Source organism: Boleophthalmus pectinirostris, unplaced genomic scaffold, assembly GCF_026225935.1.
Source record: "Boleophthalmus pectinirostris isolate CB_2022bp ecotype Guang Dong unplaced genomic scaffold, ASM2622593v1 HiC_scaffold_18, whole genome shotgun sequence".
NCBI classification, from domain to species: domain Eukaryota; kingdom Metazoa; phylum Chordata; class Actinopteri; order Gobiiformes; family Gobiidae; genus Boleophthalmus; species Boleophthalmus pectinirostris.
The window spans coordinates 29932247-29951993 of NW_026571133.1; the positions used below are offsets into that span (position 1 = coordinate 29932247).

Consider the following 19747-nt stretch of genomic DNA (forward strand, 5'->3'; position numbering starts at 1 on the left):
TTATGTAATGTATGTTGATTTATTATTAATAATATGCAGTATTTTAAAGTATTGATCTATAAAAGTACACTTAACTTGATTGTCAAAGTCATCTGCAATTAAGTTGTTTTTAAAGTTTATTAAAGCCCTGTTCCTGCACATTGATACACCTAATTGTTATCAAACATGTATCATGAAGATGCTGTGGTTCTCCATAATTTCAGTACTGATGGCTTACTGATAGAATTTTTGTCATTTAAGTGCATTTAACACATGTAACAATGTGATCAATTATATCTAGCTAAAATACATTTGTTCGATTTCTTAGAACATGGGGCTCTCATAATAATTTGCCATAGGATCCTGAAAGATCATACGAATGTCAGTCTGATAAGATAAAATGCCAAATGTTGTACACGTACAGTCGTAGATAAAATTGTTGGTACCCCTCTGGTAATGAAAGAAAAATCTACAATTTTTACTGAAATAACTTTAAACTAAGAAAAGCAATAATAAATAAAAAAAAATCCTGACAAATGACCAGTGAAAACCAGACACTGTTTTTGAATTGTTGTTCAACAGAATTATTAAAAAAATAAAAAACAAATAATGAAACTGTCCTGGACAAAAATGATGGTACCCCTAGAAAAGATTGTAAATACTTGGACAATAGGGACATGTTAAACTTCAGTGTGTCCTCTAATCTGCATCGCAGGTGTCTTCAAACTTGTATTCAGTCAGTCTGCCTGTTTAAAGGGAGACGTGTGTCATTGTGCTGTTTGGAGACATGATGGAGACAACACTGAACATGGACCAGAGAAAGAGAAGAAGAGAACTGTGTCAGGAGACTAGAAAGAAAATAATAGACAAGCAGGATAAAGATAAAGACAATAAGATCATCTACAAGCAGTTTGATGTTCCTGTGATTACAGTTACACATTATTCAGAAGTTTAAGGTCCACAGGACTGTAGCCAACCTCCCTGGACGCGGCTGCAAAAGGAAAATTTATGACAAAAATTAAGAGATGGATCATACGAATGCAACCAAAGAGCCCAGAACAACCTACAAACAAATTAAATGTGAACTCGATGGGCAAATTACATCAGTGTCAGATCACACCATCAGTCACTCTTTGAGCCAAAGTGGACTTCATGTGAGGACACCACTGCTGAAAGTAATCATAAAAAGGTGAGACTGGAATTTGTCACAGTGCATATTGACAAGTCACAAAGCTTCTGGGAGAATGTTCTTTGGACAGATGAGACAAAACTGAAGCTCTTTGGCAAGGCACATCAGCTCTATGTTCACAGACACAAAAATGAAGCAGACCAAGAAAACAACACTGTCCCTACTGTGAAGCATGGAGGAGGCTTGGTCATGTTCTGGGGCAGTTTTGCTGCATCTGGCACAGGGTGTCTTGAATCTTGAATCTGTGCAAGGTACAACAAAATCTCAAAACTATCAAGGTATTTTGGACCAAAATGTGTTGCCTTGTGTCAGAAAGCTTGGTCTCGGTTGTAGGTCATGGATCTTTCAACGGGATAATGACCCAAAACACACAGCTAAAACACTCAAGAATGGCTAAGAACAAAACATTAGATTGTTCTGGAGTGTTCTTCTATGGGCCCAGATCTCAATTCTACTGAACATCTGTGAAAGACGCTGAAACATGCTGTCTGGAGAAGGCATCCTTCAAACCTGAGACAACAAGAACAGTTTGTTCATGAGAAATGGGTCAAAATACCTGTTGACCAGTGCAGAAGACTCATTGACAGTGACTGAAATCGTTTGTTTGCAGAGTTTGCCTCAAAAATATTAAGTTAAGGGTACTATCATTTTAGACCTGGCCAGTTTCATTATTTTGTTTTTTCTAATAATTCTGTTGAACCACAGGTGAAAAGCAATGTTTGATTTTTGTTGGACAATTTTCTGTAATTTTTAATTTATTATTGCTTTTATTAGATTCAAGTTATTTCAGAGATGATTGTTGATTTTTCTTTCATTGCCAGAGGGGTACCAACAATTTTATCCACGACTGTATAAATGTACATTTTTCAAATGGTGTTCAGAGTCTTCCAAGCAAACTTCTGGCAGTAGAACAGGGTCTGTAAGTAGTACATTCACATTTAGAGCAAATAACCTTTACTTGGAACAATAGTGTCATTAAATCTGTTTTCTAGGTTTTTACTTACTCCACATCTGAGAGCGTTGCTGAAGTCTCTGCACCTGTATTCTTCCACAGTGCAAGGGTCTAACAGAAGAAAAAATGAAGATTACATTTAGCTAAATCTATGATCAAGATGCAAAAGCAGAAGCTGACAAATAAGGTCTCATAAAAGTATATATTGTATAATCTTGAGAGGTATAAACAAACCCAGTAATGTTCCTTCTTGGCCTTTGCACAGGTGGAGCAGCTCACAGATGGAGCGTGGAGTGGCGTAGCTCAGGATAGCATCTATTATGGTTTTACTGAACTTGCCAACAATGTCCTCGCATTGGCGCTGATATAACGGGGGAAGGATGTGACAGATGTCCTCCATTAGATGGATCACAGCATCCTAAAATGGTACTAGGATGCAGTAAAACCAATCTATGTGCTCAACAAATATATTTATTTTTGTGATAACTTGCCTCCGTCCTTTGCTTTGGCAGTAAACCCTCCAGTGTCTTCATAATAAAAAGGCAAAGAGAGCATAGGTTCTTCTGTGGAGCCTACAGCAAAGACCTGTTAATATGAGCTGTCCAACCCAAAGTATTGATTTTGCTGTTCTTACATTTTGCCTTGTTATTGCATTCTCCAGTGCTTCATTGGCAAAGTAGTTTAGCATTTTTAGTTGTTTGTCACAGGATTGGCAAAGGCCCAGTAGTTTACACATTTCAGCTGGCTTCTAAAAGTAAAAGTTTCTAATACTTATCTTTATATTTAACTTATGACAATATTTCAGTCAGTATTTTTACAGTCAGTATCATGTCTGCACTCACAATTGCTCCAATGATGAAGTGAATTGCTATAGGAAGCATCTTCTCCACTTCCTCTTTGCAGAGCTTCACAGTGGTCTTTGGTCCGGGCAGGTGCTCACACAGAGCATCCACACTTTCTACAATCTTTTTCTGAGCATAACATAGTGTAAACAAGCAAAGTGGATTAATCATTCAGCATAATCATATTTAAAAGTGAAATGATCGTAAAGAGTGGCAGAGACATTCTGAATATTGCTAGTGTCTGGGTTTGAACCCTCGACAAGTACCCTGGAATTTGTGCCTTCCCTCCTTGTGGTTATAGGACACATTCACACGTACCAATGAGGACTAGAACAGAACCAAACTATATTCTGGACCATAACCAGGCCCATGCACCCTTAAACTGGAATTTCTGTTACAACACACACTGTGGCCTTGATATCTATAAGCCTAGCATTTAAGGATTGTAAAAATGATAATGAGTAGCCTGAGTTTAGTTATCTTGTGTATGTGTATCTTGTGTATGTGTATCTTTTATCTATGTTCTATGACCAAGTAACACCCAAAACATCTGCAAAACAATATTTTAGGGCTAGGTGAGAGCCAATACTTTCATTTCACTTTTTGTGATTCAGAGAAATGGGAAGTGGCTAAAGAACTATAAAAAAAGAAGTTCCTCTCTTAAGTGAGACTGCCTGCCCTCAAAACAAGAAGTAACTTTTCAACCAAAAGAATGTATTCAGATAACAGTGTTATTTGACAAATACAACCCAGTTAATATTCTTGAACCTAGACTTTCGTAATAATGTTATCAGCAGGCCTCAGGAATGTGTTATGGTGCTCACTGCTCACCTGAAGCTCCTTACTGGAAAGCATGTCAGCCAGGAGTTCAAATATGTTTGTGCAGTCTTTACACACGTCTCCAATCTACAAGAAAATAAAACACTTGATAATGCTGGAAATCTGATGACATCACTACCGTCTATACAGGCAGCAGGTATAAAGTCTACATTTAGTGTGCTGATTTTGTATACTGGCTAGTGAAATAGGGTGTAGATAAATAGATAGACATATAAATACTTTATTGATGTAAATAATCAGGACTTTGTGGATTTTCCTGTTGTTCTTATGAAAATGTAGTGTCACTATCCTGGCTGAGCCTATTTTAGAATCTGAAAACTCATTTCACAACACCTCTGATAAACAATTTCACTTTGTTTTTAATGCTACTGTCAATTAAGGATATATAAAGGTTTGATCAGCTTTGAACTTCCGTTTTTTTAGGAACTTTATGGTTAAGGCCCTAACATTGTTCCCGTCTCTGAAATTAATCAGAACCTTATGGCATTCTCCAAATGTTATTTTGTGGAATTGTGGGTATAAAGATAACATGAAAACCAGGACAAAAGGAGGAGGGGGATTCATGCTGTTTTAAGTGACACATTTCACCATTGCAAATATCCCAACCAAGCTCAAAAAACAGTATTTGCTATTAAGTAAAAATGCATTGCAAATTGTTACTCACCTCAGTTGAACCACTGTCCAGTTGTAAACCGTTAACAACCACAATCGGATCTGTGGAAAATATTGTCATTCCAAATGTAATAATAACTAATGGAGCAGTATACAAATAATATTACATTCATGTTATCTGTCACATCTGTGCTGTGTCTTACCAAAGGTCTGGAGGCTGGCTAGAAGGAGCAGAGCCAGTGGAAGAGAGGCCATGTTGAAATTTTTTGGGAGTCAGTGTAAAAATTTGACTGATGCTAAATGGTGAATGTGCTCGTGTGGTGGTTTATATATAACCTGGTTCACCCCACAGAGCCCCCACCAACACAGGCCAGGCTGATAACACCCCCTCAGTATCAGCTTATAGTGCACACCAGTTCCTAGTCCTCATTTGAATAAACTGCATGAGCAAAAGAATTGTACTTTGAAATAATGCATCCAAATAAAAGGTTTTCATTTGTGTTCAAATGATCAAACTCACTCTAATAAAGAAACAATTTAATGCTTAGATAAAAGCAGAGTAATATTTTATATAGAAGAATCTCTACTCACATTATGTGATTTAAAATCGCAACAATTGCATGGACTTATTTCACTACAAATCCATTAAAAAGCAGTGAAGTCACATTTTGAGCAGTGCCCACTTCACATTAGAGGTTCAAATGAAGCAAAATGTCTCTCCTAGTCAAATACAACATATGGGCCAATGTTGGAGATTCAAGGCCGATAGCAAATATTGGCATGATATATCTGCCTATCTCTAGTGTGTAGAGCATATTTTTGTAAGTTTTACAACACTGGTTTTTGGAGAAAAACATCTGCTATCACACAGTATCATGTTCTGTTTTACAAAACACATAAAAACATAAAAGTCAATATGATGATGATATTTATTGCATTTGAAAATGACATGAATATTCTGGAACTGTTGGAATTTATAATATAACCATTTTTATCCACTGCAGACCTGCTTATTTCAAACTAGCCAGTGCATTCAAAGCAGTGGTATATAAAAGTATAACATTTTAAAACATTTTCATTTTTGTGTATTTTGTCAAAAATTTAGGAAAAGTTATCAAATGTGCTTAGTGTATTTTTACTACTGTTGAATGTCAAAACAGGTCAAATTTGACCCGAACAGTATGTAAGGGTTAAAACACCAGACAATGCAGCAGTGAAAGTGAAACATATAAAAAGTCCCTACACACAATCAACTCCCTCCTCCATTGGCTCTAATTTCACAAATACAGGACCAAAGGAATTCTTGTATGGTATCTGTTGTGTTGTGTGTGTAAACTAAACTAGACTACAATATAACTTCACAGCAGTTGATATTAAGCTCAGTTTAAGTGCCTGTATATTGATAAAGACAATTTCCATATTAGGCTAAAACAGTTTATATTAGAATACAGATTCACCATTGTACTAGAGTACTAGAGAACTAGAGAGTACTAGAGGTTGTTGTCAAGTTTTACAAACTTTACAATAATATTTAATCCCAAGTAAAAATAACTATCTTCCTGTTTTGACTAAAATAATTTCTAAAAAAGATTTTTATTATTTTCAATCTTTTTTCATGTTCTCAGAAAAAAAAGGTAAAAATGTGCACCATGAACTGAATCAGAACTGAAGAAGCAGCTTGAATGAGACACGTATTTGATGAACAAACCTTGTCCAGTTGTCCAGTCCAGAATTGAATTTATTTTTTACCATGTGAACTGTTTAAATAGTTTTCAAATATAATTACAATCAATAGTAATATCTTCAAAAATTTGTTATAAACTTGTTTAGCCCAAATTCCCAGTATCTACTTTCCACCCCAAAAAACTAAACAAAACAAAACAAAAATTAACACAGGTTTTCAATGTATATGTTAAGTGTATACTGCTTCATGTTTGCACTTCTGCTTTTCAAAACTTTGTTTGAGCTTTGTCACATGTTTCTTTATGGTATGACTTTTAAAGTCAGTAGGCCTTTTTATTAGTTATATATATAATGTATACTGTTCGGTACGAAGTATACATGTATTCAAACAACTAATTAAAATATATTTTATTAGCTTTTACAAACTAATAATAGATATATTTTTATTAGCTTATAAATAATATTTTGAAGATACTGCGCCATCTGCTGTTACTGCTACTTAACTTGTCAACATAAGAAAAAGACACCAGTAGGGGTCACTAATACGCAACTTACAACTTGGAATACGATGGTGTCTCGGTATATTTGGGACAACAAGAGACGTAGAGTGAGATATGAGACAAATGGGTTTACCCATGTTAAATACTATTACTGTTATAATACTAAATACTGTTATACCGCACAATAAAAAACACATGTACTGCTGGTGTAATCCATATTACAGAGGAACTTGAATGATACTGAAAGTGGTAGTTGAAAGGTGAAAATCTGGAGAGGACAATTCAACATATGATTGGAGATAAAGATTGATGAATATAATTAAATCAGATCCCATAACAAAACATATGACTATATGGTTCAAAACAGACAACAGTCAAAAATGTGCAACAAAATTATAACTGATAGCAAAGCAATGACAGCTTGATGTCTACTGAAGAAAAATGGGCAGCTCAAGAGCATTCAGAATTTGGCAAGGCAATGTCATCAAGCAATTTCTTCAGGGATCGTCAAATGAATGACTATCATAACACAGAAATACAGGGGAAGAGAGTGATGTAGTTGTAATAACTAAAGCTAGATAGTACTTAGAATAATATCAGCAACATATAAAGGTCTAATTAATGATTATAAAAAAAAAAAAACAGAAAGGTAAACGCTAATTGGGGAAAAAATGGCATAAAAGATTTGCTAAATATGTGAAGGCATCATCGTAACACCACGAGCTCATGGAACATGGAGGAAGAACCAAATTTTTTATTGAAATATGTATAAGTAAGTAATGTATATGTAATTTAGCATTTTCTATTACACCTAAACACCTGAATGGGACAAACTGATGTGGACCATTTTCATATATTTTGGAAATGTCAAAATATTTTGGGAAATGGTTTGTGATGTACTGGGTCAGGCGCTGGTTTATCTGTATGGCATCTCAGAGGACACTATTCACAAAAAATTCAAGTTAAATCAAGGCAAAAATAAATTATTTTATATATATATATATATATATATATATATATATATATATATATATATATATATATATATATATATATATATATATATATATATATATATATATATATATATATATATATATAATGTGTTTCTCACCTTCCACGGTGGTAGGTCTCTCTCACCCTCATTCAGCTCGGGTCCTCTACCAGAGGCCTGGGAGTTTGAGAGTTCTGCGCAGTATCTTTGCTGTTCCCAGTACTGCACTTTTCTGGACTGAGATGTCCATTGTTTTTCCCGGTATCTGTTGTAGCCACTCTTCCAGTTTGGGGGTTACAGCCCCGAGTGCTCCGATCACCACAGGCACCACTGATGCCTTTACTTTCCAGGCTCTCTCCAGCTCCTCCTTGAGCCCCTGGTATTTCTCTACTTTCTCGTGTTCCTTTTTCCTGATATTACCATCGCTTGGTATTGCGATGTCCACCACCACGGCTCTGCTCTGTTTCTTATCCACCACCACTATGTCTGGTTGGTTCGCCATCACCATTCTGTCAGTCTGTATCTGGAAGTCCCACAGGATCTTGGCTCGGTCATTCTCCACAACCTTTGGAGGTGTTTCCCACCTTGATCCTGGGGGTTTCCAGCCCGTACTCTGCACAGATGTTTCTGTACACTATGCCCGCCACTTGGTTATGTCGCTCCATGTATGCTTTCCCTGCCAGCATCTTACACCCTGCAGTTATGTGCTGGACTGTCTCAGGAGCCTCTTTGCACAGTCTACACCGTGGTTCTTGTCTGGTGTGGTAGATCTGGGCCTCTATTGCTCGAGTGCCCAGGGCCTGCTCCTGAGCAGCCAGGATCAGTGCCTCTGTGCTGTCCTTCAGACCAGCCCTCTCAAGCCATTGGTAGGATTTCTTGATATCAGCCACTTCAGTTATGTTCCGGTGGTACGCCCCATGTAGGGGTTTGTCCTGCCATGATGGTCCCTCCAGCACCTCTTCCTCTGGACCCCACTGTCTGAGACATTCTCTGAGCACCTCATCTGCCGGGGCCTTGTCCTTGATGTACTCAAGGAGCTTGGATGTTTCATCCTGGACAGTGGTTCCCACACTCACTAGTCCTCGGCCCCCTTCCTTCCGGCCTGCGTACAGTCTCAGGGTGCTGGATTTGGGATGGAACCCTCCATGCATGGTCAGGAGCTTTCGTGTCTTAACATCTGTGGTCTGTATCTCCTCCTTTGGCCAGCTTACAATCCCTGCAGGGTATCTGATCACTGGCAGGGTGTAGCTGTTGATTGCCTGCACCTTGTTCTTGCCATTGAGCTGGCTTCTAAGGACTTGCCTCACTCTTTGCAGGTATTTGGCCGTAGCCGCTTTCCTTGTTGCCTCTTCGAGGTTGCCATTTGCTTGTGGGATACCAAGGTACTTGTAACTGTCCTCAACGTCTGCTATTGTTCCCTCTGGGAGTGACACACCCCTCTGTGTGGACTACCTTCCCTCTTTTTGTCACCATCCTGCTACATTTCTCAAGCCCGAATGACATCCCAATGTCTGTGCTGTAGATCCTTGTGGTGTGGATCAGTGAGTCGATGTCTCGCTCACTCTTAGCGTACAGCTTGATGTCATCCATGTAGAGGAGGTGACTGATGGTGGCCCCGTTTCTGAGTCGGTATCCATAGCCAGTGCGGTCGATTATTTGGCTGAGAGGGTTCAGGCCTATGCAGAACAGTAGTGGGGACAGTGAGTCTCCTTGGTATATGCCACATTTGATGGACACATGTGCAAGTGGCTTCCCCTTGGCTTCAAGGGTGGTTTTCCACAACCGCATCGAGTTCGCAATGAACGCCCTTAGAGTCCTGTTGATATTGTACAGCTTCAAGCACTCAGTGATCCATGTGTGTGGCATTGAGTCGTAGGCTTTCTTGTAATCAATCCAGCACAGGTTGGTCTTACGGGTTCTGCAGTCGCGGGCGACTGTTCGGTCAACCAGGAGTTGGTGTTTGGCTCCCCTGGTGTTTTTGCCGATACCCTTCTGTGCTGCACTCATGTATTGATTCATGTGCCCACTTATCTTAGCTGCAATGATGCCTGACATGAGCTTCCATGTTGTGGAGAGACAGGTTATTGGCCAATAGTTGGATGGGACTGCACCCTTTGAGGGATCCTTTAGGATCAGGATCGTACGCCCTTGGGTTAACCATTCAGGGTGAGTCCCATCCCTTAGCAGCTGGTTCATTTTGTGCTGCCAGGCGCTCGTGGAGGGCAGTGAGCTTCTTTAGCCAGTACGCATGGATCATGTCAGGGCCCGGTGCGGTCCAGTTTTTCATACCTGAGACTCTTCCCTGGATGTCTGCCACTGTGATGGTGACTGGATTCTGTTCAGGGAGGTTGCTGTGGTCTTCTCTCAGATCCACCAGCCACTGTGCATCGGTGTTATGTGATGCCTCCCTTTCCCATATGCCTTTCCAGTACCTCTCAGTCTCCAGCCTTGGTGGGTCTGCTCTGGTGTTATTACCCTGCCACTGAGCGTACACTTTCGCCGGTTGTGTTGCGAACAGCCGGTTTATTCGTCTGGCCTCGTTATCTCGTGTGTACCTCTTTAGGCGGCTGGCCAAGGCTTGGAGCCTTTGTTTGGCAGTTTCGAGTGCTTCAGGTATGGGCAACTGGTTGTACCTCTTGGGCACTTGCTTTTTCATTGCACCTTTCTGGGCCTCTGACAGTTGGCTCACTTCTCTCCGCACCTCCTTGATTTTAGCCTCTAACCGTCTTTGCCATGGTGGGTATTGTATCGCATATATATATACATCGGGAGAAGAATTTCCAAGACACAAATGCGTTTTTACCAATGCACTGCTGCTTCCACTGTGTGACTGACACCGCCAACTTTAACATGACGTTTACATCGCTCTTATTGCGCGCGTTCTGTTTGGGCTTCAGGCAATGAGTGGAATTACCGAAATAAAAAATAAATAAATGGGATGTAGCACAAAATGTGAAAACAGGAAAATACCGCCTTGTAATCCACTTATTTCAGCAAAGTAACTGTAATCCAATTACCACTCATTGAAACAGTAACTGTAACGGAATACAGTTACTCATAATTTGTACTCTGATTACGTAACGGCGGTACATGTAATCCGTTACTCCCCAACACTGTATATAAATATATATATATATATATATATATATATATATATATATATATATATATATATATATATATATATATATATATATATTACTTTTTAAAGGCCTACAATAATAAGGAGGATATGGTGACGAACTAATGATGTACAACAGGAAAATTTTTTAATATTTTATTAATCATGTCAGTGGAAACATAACCAAATATAAGTGATAACATTTATATACATTTCATTCATAAGAGCTAGCTCACAACACCTGGATATATATATAGTTACGCAAAATACCTCATTCTATATCTACAAAACAGAGACAGAACAGTACATCAGAGACGTCTACACCCTTTTGAATGAGGAAAGACACACACAGCGTTAACAACAAAGGTGCTATGACATGTGTTGACTGAAGACTGTAGATTTGTCCATTGTCACAGTGGGTGGAAGACAAAAGTTTTGGAGATAATAGGGGTAGGGACTTTTCCACTCTCTGGATTTTTTGATCATGATGTCTTGTGAAATGGCTTTGATGTTTGTAATGATTGCTTTCCATGTAAATTTATGGTTTGGAAGTTCATAGTACAATCACTATCAAGGAGATCTTTGAAGTTGTCAGTATTCTTGCAGATTTGTTTGCAAAATGTCAGTCATTAACCTTTTTTAGAGACATTTCTTCCTTATTTGAACAATTAAAGAAGAGGTTAACCTTATGAAACTAAACAAAACCATATTGATCAAATTTGTTTTGTTTGTTTGTTTTGATTGTTCTGAGTGTGATCTTAAATTACCCTTTTAGTCAGAAAAGACTTATCTTCATCAGTTTGAGAGTGTTTGAGACCACAGCCCCTGAGATACAAATAGACATACAAAGAAAAGAATGGGCATTTTCACACACAAATAATAGGCCCATTCCCTTAAATGCCATTGTAGAGAATACTGTATTTGGCAATGAAAACTAACAAACAAAAGGGTGAACAAATTTAAGACTAAACATATCGCAAATAATCACCATGGGCACCATGGGTATGTGGTTTATGCAGTACTAACTTAACAAAATTAAATTTATTTCCAGGACAATACATGTACAGGTATACATGATCAAAGGCCGAATGGTATAAAGCACATGACCACTTAGGTGCACTTTGCTTTACATGTAGACCCACAGACCCAAATAAGCAGAAAGGGTGCTAAGGTACACGATAACAAATTAGACTAAACACATTATTAAAACATAAAATACATTAACAAAGCAAAAAATAAATAACAGATATACAAATTAGCAAAAACTAAGTTGGTAAACTAAATTGACATAAACAAAAAATAAACAAATGATTTTAGAATAAACCAAAAATAGGCAAATAGCTTTTATAAACACACTTGTTGACTTGGACACTTAAAACTTCTATCTCATTAAGCCCTTGTGGTCACATCTGACAACTTTTTAGAGGATGTTACTTTCTCAACTGTGGTAGTGAAAGTACAAATATCTAATTCCCATATATTCCTGTTAATTCCTATACATTTCTTTTAATTCCCATGGAAATTTTCCAATTTTGAAAAATTTGAAATAAAATTAAGGTGCACATTAATATTGCAAATGTAAACAATTAAATTTGAAATACAAGGAACGCACTTAAAATCAATTATTAATTTTGTGATTTCCCTCTGAATTTTCTTACTTGTTATGTTCAGAGAAAAGGTAATCCATTTAATCATCACTGACTCATCAAGCTTGGTGCGTTATGATTAATTAGAACTAGTCTTGAATCACAATATAACACAAAACACGTTTATCTAAGACTTGATAAAAGAAGGTGCAATTTCTCAACTCCCAACTGCCTTACTGAACTTACCAGCTTCCTGGTGAAATGCTTTTTCTTACCTAACTTTCAGCTTAAGAAACAATGTTTCATAAAATGCAATGTTTATTTCTGCTTTTTCAAACTTCCTACAAAAATACCACTTATAACCGCAGCCAAAGTTGCAAGAGTTCATTTCAGTCAAAGACACATTTGAAATTAAGTGAAATACAATAACCTTACAGAAGTGCTTTACTGAACACAACTACAGGTCTAACTGGACAACATGCCATAACAGATGAATGCCTTTAAAGGTGCAATGTTCTGGTGGTAGAGGGTCTGACACATGCTTGTTGCTCCTGTGTGTACATTTATTTATCATTATGTAGCACATAGTGTGTATTAGTGCTTTTCATGAGCTCAGTGTTCATATTGTGCATGAAAGCCTTTTTAATTGTTAACTGCTGAACCAAATCCGTGTCACATACGGAGTTTGTTCATGATTAATTTCTTTGACCGTAAAGTTTCTTTTTCCTTATTGCACTGCATTGTTACTCCACACATACATCAGTATAGACATTCAGGAAACAATGTTCACTTACTTTATGACCAATGTGCAAATTTTGCACTTCCAACGTACAGCTTTTTAAGTTTTTTCACAAACTATAAAATACTGTATTAATAAAGTATTTAAAGGAAATGCAAAGCAATTTAATTAACGATAACAGTAAACAAAAACACCAGACAATGATCTATTCAGACAACAATGTTGGGCCAAAACTCCAATAAAGATAACAGTCTGTATAAACAAGTGATGAAAAGAAGGAAGGAGGAAGTGTTCATTCCTGACAGAAGCATCATCCGCATCAGGGTCAGGGCGAGGCTGCAGCTCTGACTGTATTTAAAGAGCCCAGTCTGCCACAGCACCCAGAGACCCCTCATCACTGCTGCAGCCAACACAGGTACGAGAAACACATTCTCTCACTCTGTGCTTCACTGTTTTATATTTAACCTCACTTCATCTTTTACAGAGATGCTCTTCTCTGTTCTATTTGCGTTGTGCCTATGCATTCTCCCTGTTTACCTTGAACCCACTGGTAAATTACATTTCTCCAAAATTTGCAATGTAAAATTATCTACAACTATTTTAACAAGCTGCTTTCTGCTGTAGAATTCCTTGGCAGTCCTTTACTTAAGCAATGTTTTGAAGATGCAAAGAAACTTGTGGATGAGGCGTACAAATATTCAAGAGAAGAGTGAGTATGGTACTGTTGATGCACTGATGTGCCGTTTCACTTGAAAATTATTGCAGGGTGGAAATGAACTGTATGGCTTAACAGGTCAAGACATACATTTGATTTGAATAAAATGTTACTTAATATACTCATATGCCAAATGATGTATAGTCATTGCTGAACAGGATAGACTGAGCTGATATTTGCCCTTTTAACTCACTGGCTATGGACATTAAATCTTCAACACAGGCTAATATTTTGTTCAACCTACAGCCTAAAGAGTACACACAAAGCTTTATTTGATACCAAAAGATAACTGCTAAAACATGGCTACACTGCTCTCTTGAAGTTTTATGATAAAAAGAGATTGTAGGTGAGTTTGTCATAAATTAATGTGGCAAAGAATACTCAAAATTGACCTAAGATATTGGTCCAAAATTATCACCAAATCTTAATCAGCCATCGGTTGCTCTGGATTTTAAATAACTGGCAATCTACTATCTACTATACAATCTACTATATCCTGTACTATCTTTGTTGACTTGAAGGAGTCTGAGTAGAGTCCGGCGGGAGGTGGTGAGGCCCCATGATGCATTGCGTCTCCTCAAACAGCCCCGTGGAGACACCCGTTCAGCTGTGCGATCTGCAGACTACCTGGACCAGACCCTCCGTTTTCTGCAGGAGAGGACACATCATGTTCACAAGCGCTCACTAAACGCAACAGGTCAGACACTCAAAAACATGTCAATCAAGCTTTTTTGGTGCAATTATGGCCTAATAATGTGGCTACTGAGGAGTTCAATGCTCAGCAAGGATTCTGTACTATTTCAGATCTGCTCTCTCCGGAGGAGCTGGCAAGTTTGGTTAAAATAACTGGTTGTGCTGCAAGGGTCAGTCTTCCAAACTGCCGAACCACACCAAACGTTAATAAATATCGTACAGCCACCAGTGTCTGCAACAACTTGTGAGTACAGCTCCAAATATATACTATTCAACTGTTTCTCCTGCCAGTAGTATGTGGGGACACAGATACAATGCTTGTGAAATAGTGTAGGCTTAAAGTGTTATGCCATGCTCCACATGAGTGTTGACATCCCTTTAATGTCTCAAGTCACATTACTAAACTGTGTGTGTTTGTTTATTAGGCAAAACCCTCGTCTTGGTGCCTCTAACACTCCTTTCACTCGCTGGCTTCCCGCTGAGTATGATGACGGTATCTCTCAACCCAAAGGATGGAACAACCGAACACTGAACAATTTTCTGCTTCCGTTGGTGTGACATGTTACCCCAGTATGTCATTGTTATGTATGACAAGTATGCATGCTTAAAACTGTCTTTTGCAGGTCAGACACGTGTCCAACAACATTTTGGCTACAACAGATGCAGGAGTTGTCAATGACACAGAATACACTCATATGGTCACCTTGTTTGGTCAATGGAACGATCATGACTTGACCTTCACCCCATTCTCTCCAAGCATTCGCTCTTTCAGCAACGGGCTCAACTGTGATGAGAGCTGTGAGCGCAGTGAGCCCTGCATCCCTATCCCGGTTAGTGCTTCAAATGTACAAGAGAGCAATTGTAATAAAATCTTAATTTTAATCTATCCAAATTTCGTAAAATATATTCCTACAGTTCTTCGGATTTGAAGGTCCTTACATATAGTACAATGTTTTCCCTAGATACCCCCAGGTGACCCCCGCCTGCCCACTGGAAAGGATAGCTGTATCCCAGCCTTCAGATCTGCCCCTACATGTGGAACAGGGTTCTCAGCCTATAACTTTGGTGGAGAACCCAGAAAAAGAGAGCAGATTAATGCACTCACTGCCTTCCTGGATTTAGGCCAGGTGTACGGCTCTGAGGAAAAGCTGGCCCTGTTCCTGCGGGACACTGAGAATGAAGGGGGCCTGATGCGCGTCAACACTGAGTTTAGAGACAACGGTCGAGAGCTGCTGCCATTCACCAACATGGAGATGAACATGTGTGCCACACGCAAAAGAGTCACCAATGACACCACCGCCACTGAGGTGCCCTGCTTCATTGCAGGTCAGTTTGGTTTTACTGTATTGTACTGTACTGAACTCAACAACTCCTAACTCAAAAAAACAACAACTATAATTTATGAATTAGAAGGTTAATGTGAGGTAATTAAATGTTACTAATACTTTACATTGAGACTTGAATGCTATTATAACAAACATTGTTATGGATGGCAACAGATGGCTTCATGAATGTAAAAACACAGAATTACAAGAGTTTTTTTTGTTATTTGTAGGTGATGTGCGTGTGGACGAGAACATTGCACTGACTTCTATTCACACACTATTTGTGAGGGAGCACAATCGTGTGGCTCGAGCCCTCAAGAGAATAAACCCACAATGGGACAGTGAGACGCTCTACCAAGAGTCCCGCAAGATCCTGGGTGCTTACACACAAGTAAGAGCTCCAGTTATTCAATAGATTACGTGCAGATATTGATAATGTCATAATTTCACATGTAGGGTAAAGGCATAATTCACTATTTTTGGAAGTAATATTCAAATTTATGATTCACAAATATTAAACCTAATCATTATTTGTTAGGGATTGTCTCCAAAAACATTCTATGGTTTTCTAGATATTCTTCCACCTGACAATAGTCATATCTTTGCGGTTGAATAATGACTTAAAATAATAATACAAATTATTTCATAATTTATCAATGTCATCAGAGAAGACATTGAAGTTTGTGCTCATTTTTGTTGCTTGTGGATAGCCCAGAAATTACAGAGATATATTAACCATAAACCAGGTCAACAAATCTGTAAGATGACAGTTAAACAGCAAGTTCTACCATATAATTGTGAACTGTCTTCCAACTCAGTTTAGTGTATGCTGTTGTACTTAATATTTTTACTGTTATTAATGTTAATACGCTCTCTTTTTGCCCCAGATATTTGTGTTCAGGGACTACCTGCCACACATTGTTGGTCCAGACACTATGCGCAGGCTCCTCGGTCCATACCCAGGCTACAGTCCCAGAGTTGACCCAAGCATTTCCAACGTTTTTGCCACAGCTGCCTATCGCTTCGCACACTTGGCCATCCAGCCCATTTTAGGCCGCCTCAATGCCAACTACAGAGAGCACTCCCAGTTTCCCAGTGTGTCCCTGTACAGGTCCTTCTTCACCCCATGGAGGGTCATTTTTGAGGGTATGGGATGATACTTAAAGTTATAGTTTGTTTTGCCTTTATTCTGACTCTTTGTATGGTCCAGGTGGTATTGACCCCCTGATCCGTGGTTTAATCCGTGGTCCTGCCAAACTGAATACTCAGGATCACATGCTGGTGGACGCTTTGAGGGAGAGATTGTTTCAGTTTGTTCAGCATCTGGCTTTGGACCTGGGCTCTCTGAACATGGCGCGAGGACGTGAACATGGCCTGCCAGGTATGTCTTAACATTTTTAACCTATGGCTCCCAATTTTGCTAACAGAAACAAAAGGATAATATTTCTGATCTTAGGATACAATGCTTGGCGCCGGTTCTGTGGTCTTTCTGCTCCCAGAAACCAGGCTGAGTTGGCTCAAGTGATGAACAACACAAAGCTTGCTCGTAAGCTGCTGGAGCTCTATGGCACACCTGAAAACATTGATGTGTGGCTAGGAGGAGTCGCTGAGCCATTTGTTCGTGGAGGCCGTGTGGGTCCTCTGTTTGCATGCCTCATTGCAAATCAGTTCAAAAACATTCGGCAAGGAGACAGGTCTGTACCACTTTGTAACTTAGTAAGCTATATATTCGAACAACAACAAACATAAACAACAATAGTGCTTATTTCCATGTCCAATTCAGACTTTGGTATGAAAACCCTGGAGTGTTCACAAGGAGACAGAGGATTGCTCTGTCCAGGGTGAGTCTCTCTCGAGTCATCTGTGACAACACTGGGATCACATCTGTCCCACGGGATGCATATAGTGTCTTGTCCAACTCCAACAGACTGATGCAGTGCTCCTCTCTGCCTTCTGTGGACCTCACAGCCTGGAGGGACCGACCCTGCTCAGGTAGGACACCAAACACAATATTCATCTCACTTCAACCCAGTGTCTTTAAATCTATGGTGTGTGTAATTACTAGTAATCTATTTAATACTTTTTCTCTCTCTATATATGGCGTGTGTTGGTGCAGTGCTGGGTGCTGGCTGTCTTGATAAGGTCAGTTGAAAAAAGGTTTCAATAACACATTTAACAAATACAAGCCAGAGTCAACTAAATCCCATTTCTGAAACCAAACTATTTCTTCTCTCAAACCCTGGGTGAAAGTTTTTTTTTTTAAAATACACAAATTTTCATGGTACTTGTAACAACTCTTATTGTAATGTTTTTGCTGTGTCCTACAACAGCCACATAGACAATACTTTTTTCATTCAGGCTAAGTTAAGCCTTTACACTTTAATATTGCAGAATGCCGTGTCAGAGGACCTCCCGGACCTCCAGGCCCTCGAGGAATTTCTGGACAATGAGGTACACTGACAATTACTTTCAAAACATTATTTAGAACTATTTAATTATCTGAGATTCAGTGATAAAATATATTATTTGTAATGTGTGTCCAGGTCCCCCAAGCTTGAGAGGACCTCCAGGACTGCCAGTTTCTCTCATAAATGCCACACAGCCACAGTCAGCCTTCTCTGTCCTCCTGGGCAAGAACAACATATCCTCAGAGAAAACTCTTTACTTCCTCAGTATGGTTTACAACCAGCAGCACCACTATCCCTCAAACAGGCTCTTTCACCTGCACTATCCCTGGCATTTACCAGTTTAGCTTCCTCTGCATCTCCTACATCTCCTCCACAAGAGTAGGTCTATGGCATAACAACAAAATGGTTCTGCAGGGCTTCAAGTCAATTGTGAGACGATATCTTCTGTCTGGGTACATACTACTGCAGCTAGAGGCAGGGGATACTGTTTGGCTGGAGTCCAGCAGGAGCAATGTAGGTCTGAGCTGCAAAAGCTTCTTCACTGGGCACCTGCTATTCACCACATGATAAAGAAGCCACTAAGCCCATCACTGCTGCACAGCCCTTTAAGTATAGAAAGTGGACTGAAGACATAATGAGATAACACCTCATATGCAAAATGGTTTCAGTCTGTTACATTACAAATCAAACAAGAATGATGGTCTATATGGTATTATCTAAAAGTTGACTGGATGTAATAACATTATTTTTTGCACTGATTAACAGTGATTTGAGCCTGTTTTTTTCCTGCTTTGTCTGAATTGCCATTTTTTCATTCATTAAATATATTAATATACTGCAAATAAAAGTAATGTCTTGATGTGGGACAAATAATTTGATTAAGTATTATGAACACTTAAGGATGAAAATGTAGTCCTTTTCTACATAGTTTCATACAGTTAATGAACTCTTAAATGCTGTATTTATCAAAATGCACATCACAAAAACACATATGGGCCATGAGTGTCTAAAATTAAAAGAGACAGCAGGAAGGTAAGCGAGTGTTGGTTCAAATTAATTACATCACATAACTGTAGTCTGACAAATGTTAATTTCTTTTGTCTGTTGTCTTTATGATGATTAAATATTTAGTTCAATTATGATATGTGACAAAAGCAACAATTTACACAATATAGGCATCATCTAAAATTCATACTGATAACTGCCATTATCATAAAAAATTGTTTGTCTTATTAGTTGTTTTGGCCTATATGTACAGCTGTCACCCTGTAGATGGCGCCTTCACAAAAAAAAATATACAAAAATGTTAAACGTGGAAATCAAGTCCACAAAGGAACTGATTTTCTGCCAGGTAACCTTGGCTTTAGCTTTAGGGTTGTCTAGATGAAAATAATTGTTATTTAAGCACAATAAAAATGTGATAAAGTGAACAGATAAAATAACAGGAAACATGGGCAAGTGAAGGATTATATATACTTTTGTAATTAGATCATTTTCAACAAAGCAGGAATGTTTTCGCAATGTATGTTTGAATTGTTTCCTTTGCAGGAGAAAGAAAATCTGCGGCCA

General features: G+C 38.7%; 2 protein-coding genes across 2 annotated transcripts; one reads left to right on the plus strand and one right to left on the minus strand.

Annotated features, from left to right (window-relative positions):
- Nucleotides 1-4755, minus strand: LOC110160595 (prosaposin-like). Its single transcript, XM_020925270.2, has 9 exons — nucleotides 4618-4755; nucleotides 4467-4516; nucleotides 3794-3868; nucleotides 2963-3091; nucleotides 2755-2868; nucleotides 2612-2692; nucleotides 2355-2538; nucleotides 2173-2231; nucleotides 1-2085 (listed from the first exon to the last, which is right to left on the minus strand). Exons 1-9 carry the CDS (start codon nucleotides 4667-4669, stop codon nucleotides 2035-2037), a joined length of 795 nt encoding a protein of 264 aa, XP_020780929.1. The 5' UTR covers nucleotides 4670-4755; the 3' UTR covers nucleotides 1-2034.
- Nucleotides 4756-13259: 8504 nt separating this feature from the next.
- On the plus strand, nucleotides 13260-18624 carry mpx (myeloid-specific peroxidase). The gene is made up of 16 exons (XM_020925171.2): nucleotides 13260-13452; nucleotides 13522-13587; nucleotides 13662-13746; nucleotides 14274-14449; nucleotides 14557-14689; nucleotides 14871-14997; nucleotides 15069-15275; nucleotides 15408-15771; nucleotides 16001-16161; nucleotides 16658-16916; nucleotides 16981-17151; nucleotides 17227-17464; nucleotides 17554-17762; nucleotides 17887-17912; nucleotides 18162-18221; nucleotides 18314-18624. Exons 2-16 carry the CDS (start codon nucleotides 13524-13526, stop codon nucleotides 18326-18328), a joined length of 2295 nt encoding a protein of 764 aa, XP_020780830.2. The 5' UTR covers nucleotides 13260-13452; nucleotides 13522-13523; the 3' UTR covers nucleotides 18329-18624.
- The last annotated feature ends 1123 nt before the right edge of the window (nucleotides 18625-19747 follow it).

What these genes read in the sequence shown, in the direction of transcription:
- LOC110160595 (XM_020925270.2), bottom strand. Translation starts at nt 4,669, where the DNA reads ATGGCCTCTCTTCCACTGGCTCTGCTCCTTCTAGCCAGCCTCCAGACC. An exon ending in TGCCAAAGCAAAGGACGGAG is followed by an intron (nt 2,539 to 2,611) that starts GCAAGTTATCAC and finishes GTACCATTTTAG; the next exon opens with GATGCTGTGATCCATCTAAT. An exon ending in CCAAGAAGGAACATTACTGG is followed by an intron (nt 2,232 to 2,354) that starts GTTTGTTTATAC and finishes TTCTTCTGTTAG; the next exon opens with ACCCTTGCACTGTGGAAGAA.
- mpx (XM_020925171.2), top strand. Translation starts at nt 13,524, where the DNA reads ATGCTCTTCTCTGTTCTATTTGCGTTGTGCCTATGCATTCTCCCTGTT. An exon ending in TGTTTACCTTGAACCCACTG is followed by an intron (nt 13,588 to 13,661) that starts GTAAATTACATT and finishes TTTCTGCTGTAG; the next exon opens with AATTCCTTGGCAGTCCTTTA. An exon ending in ACGTGAACATGGCCTGCCAG is followed by an intron (nt 17,152 to 17,226) that starts GTATGTCTTAAC and finishes TTCTGATCTTAG; the next exon opens with GATACAATGCTTGGCGCCGG.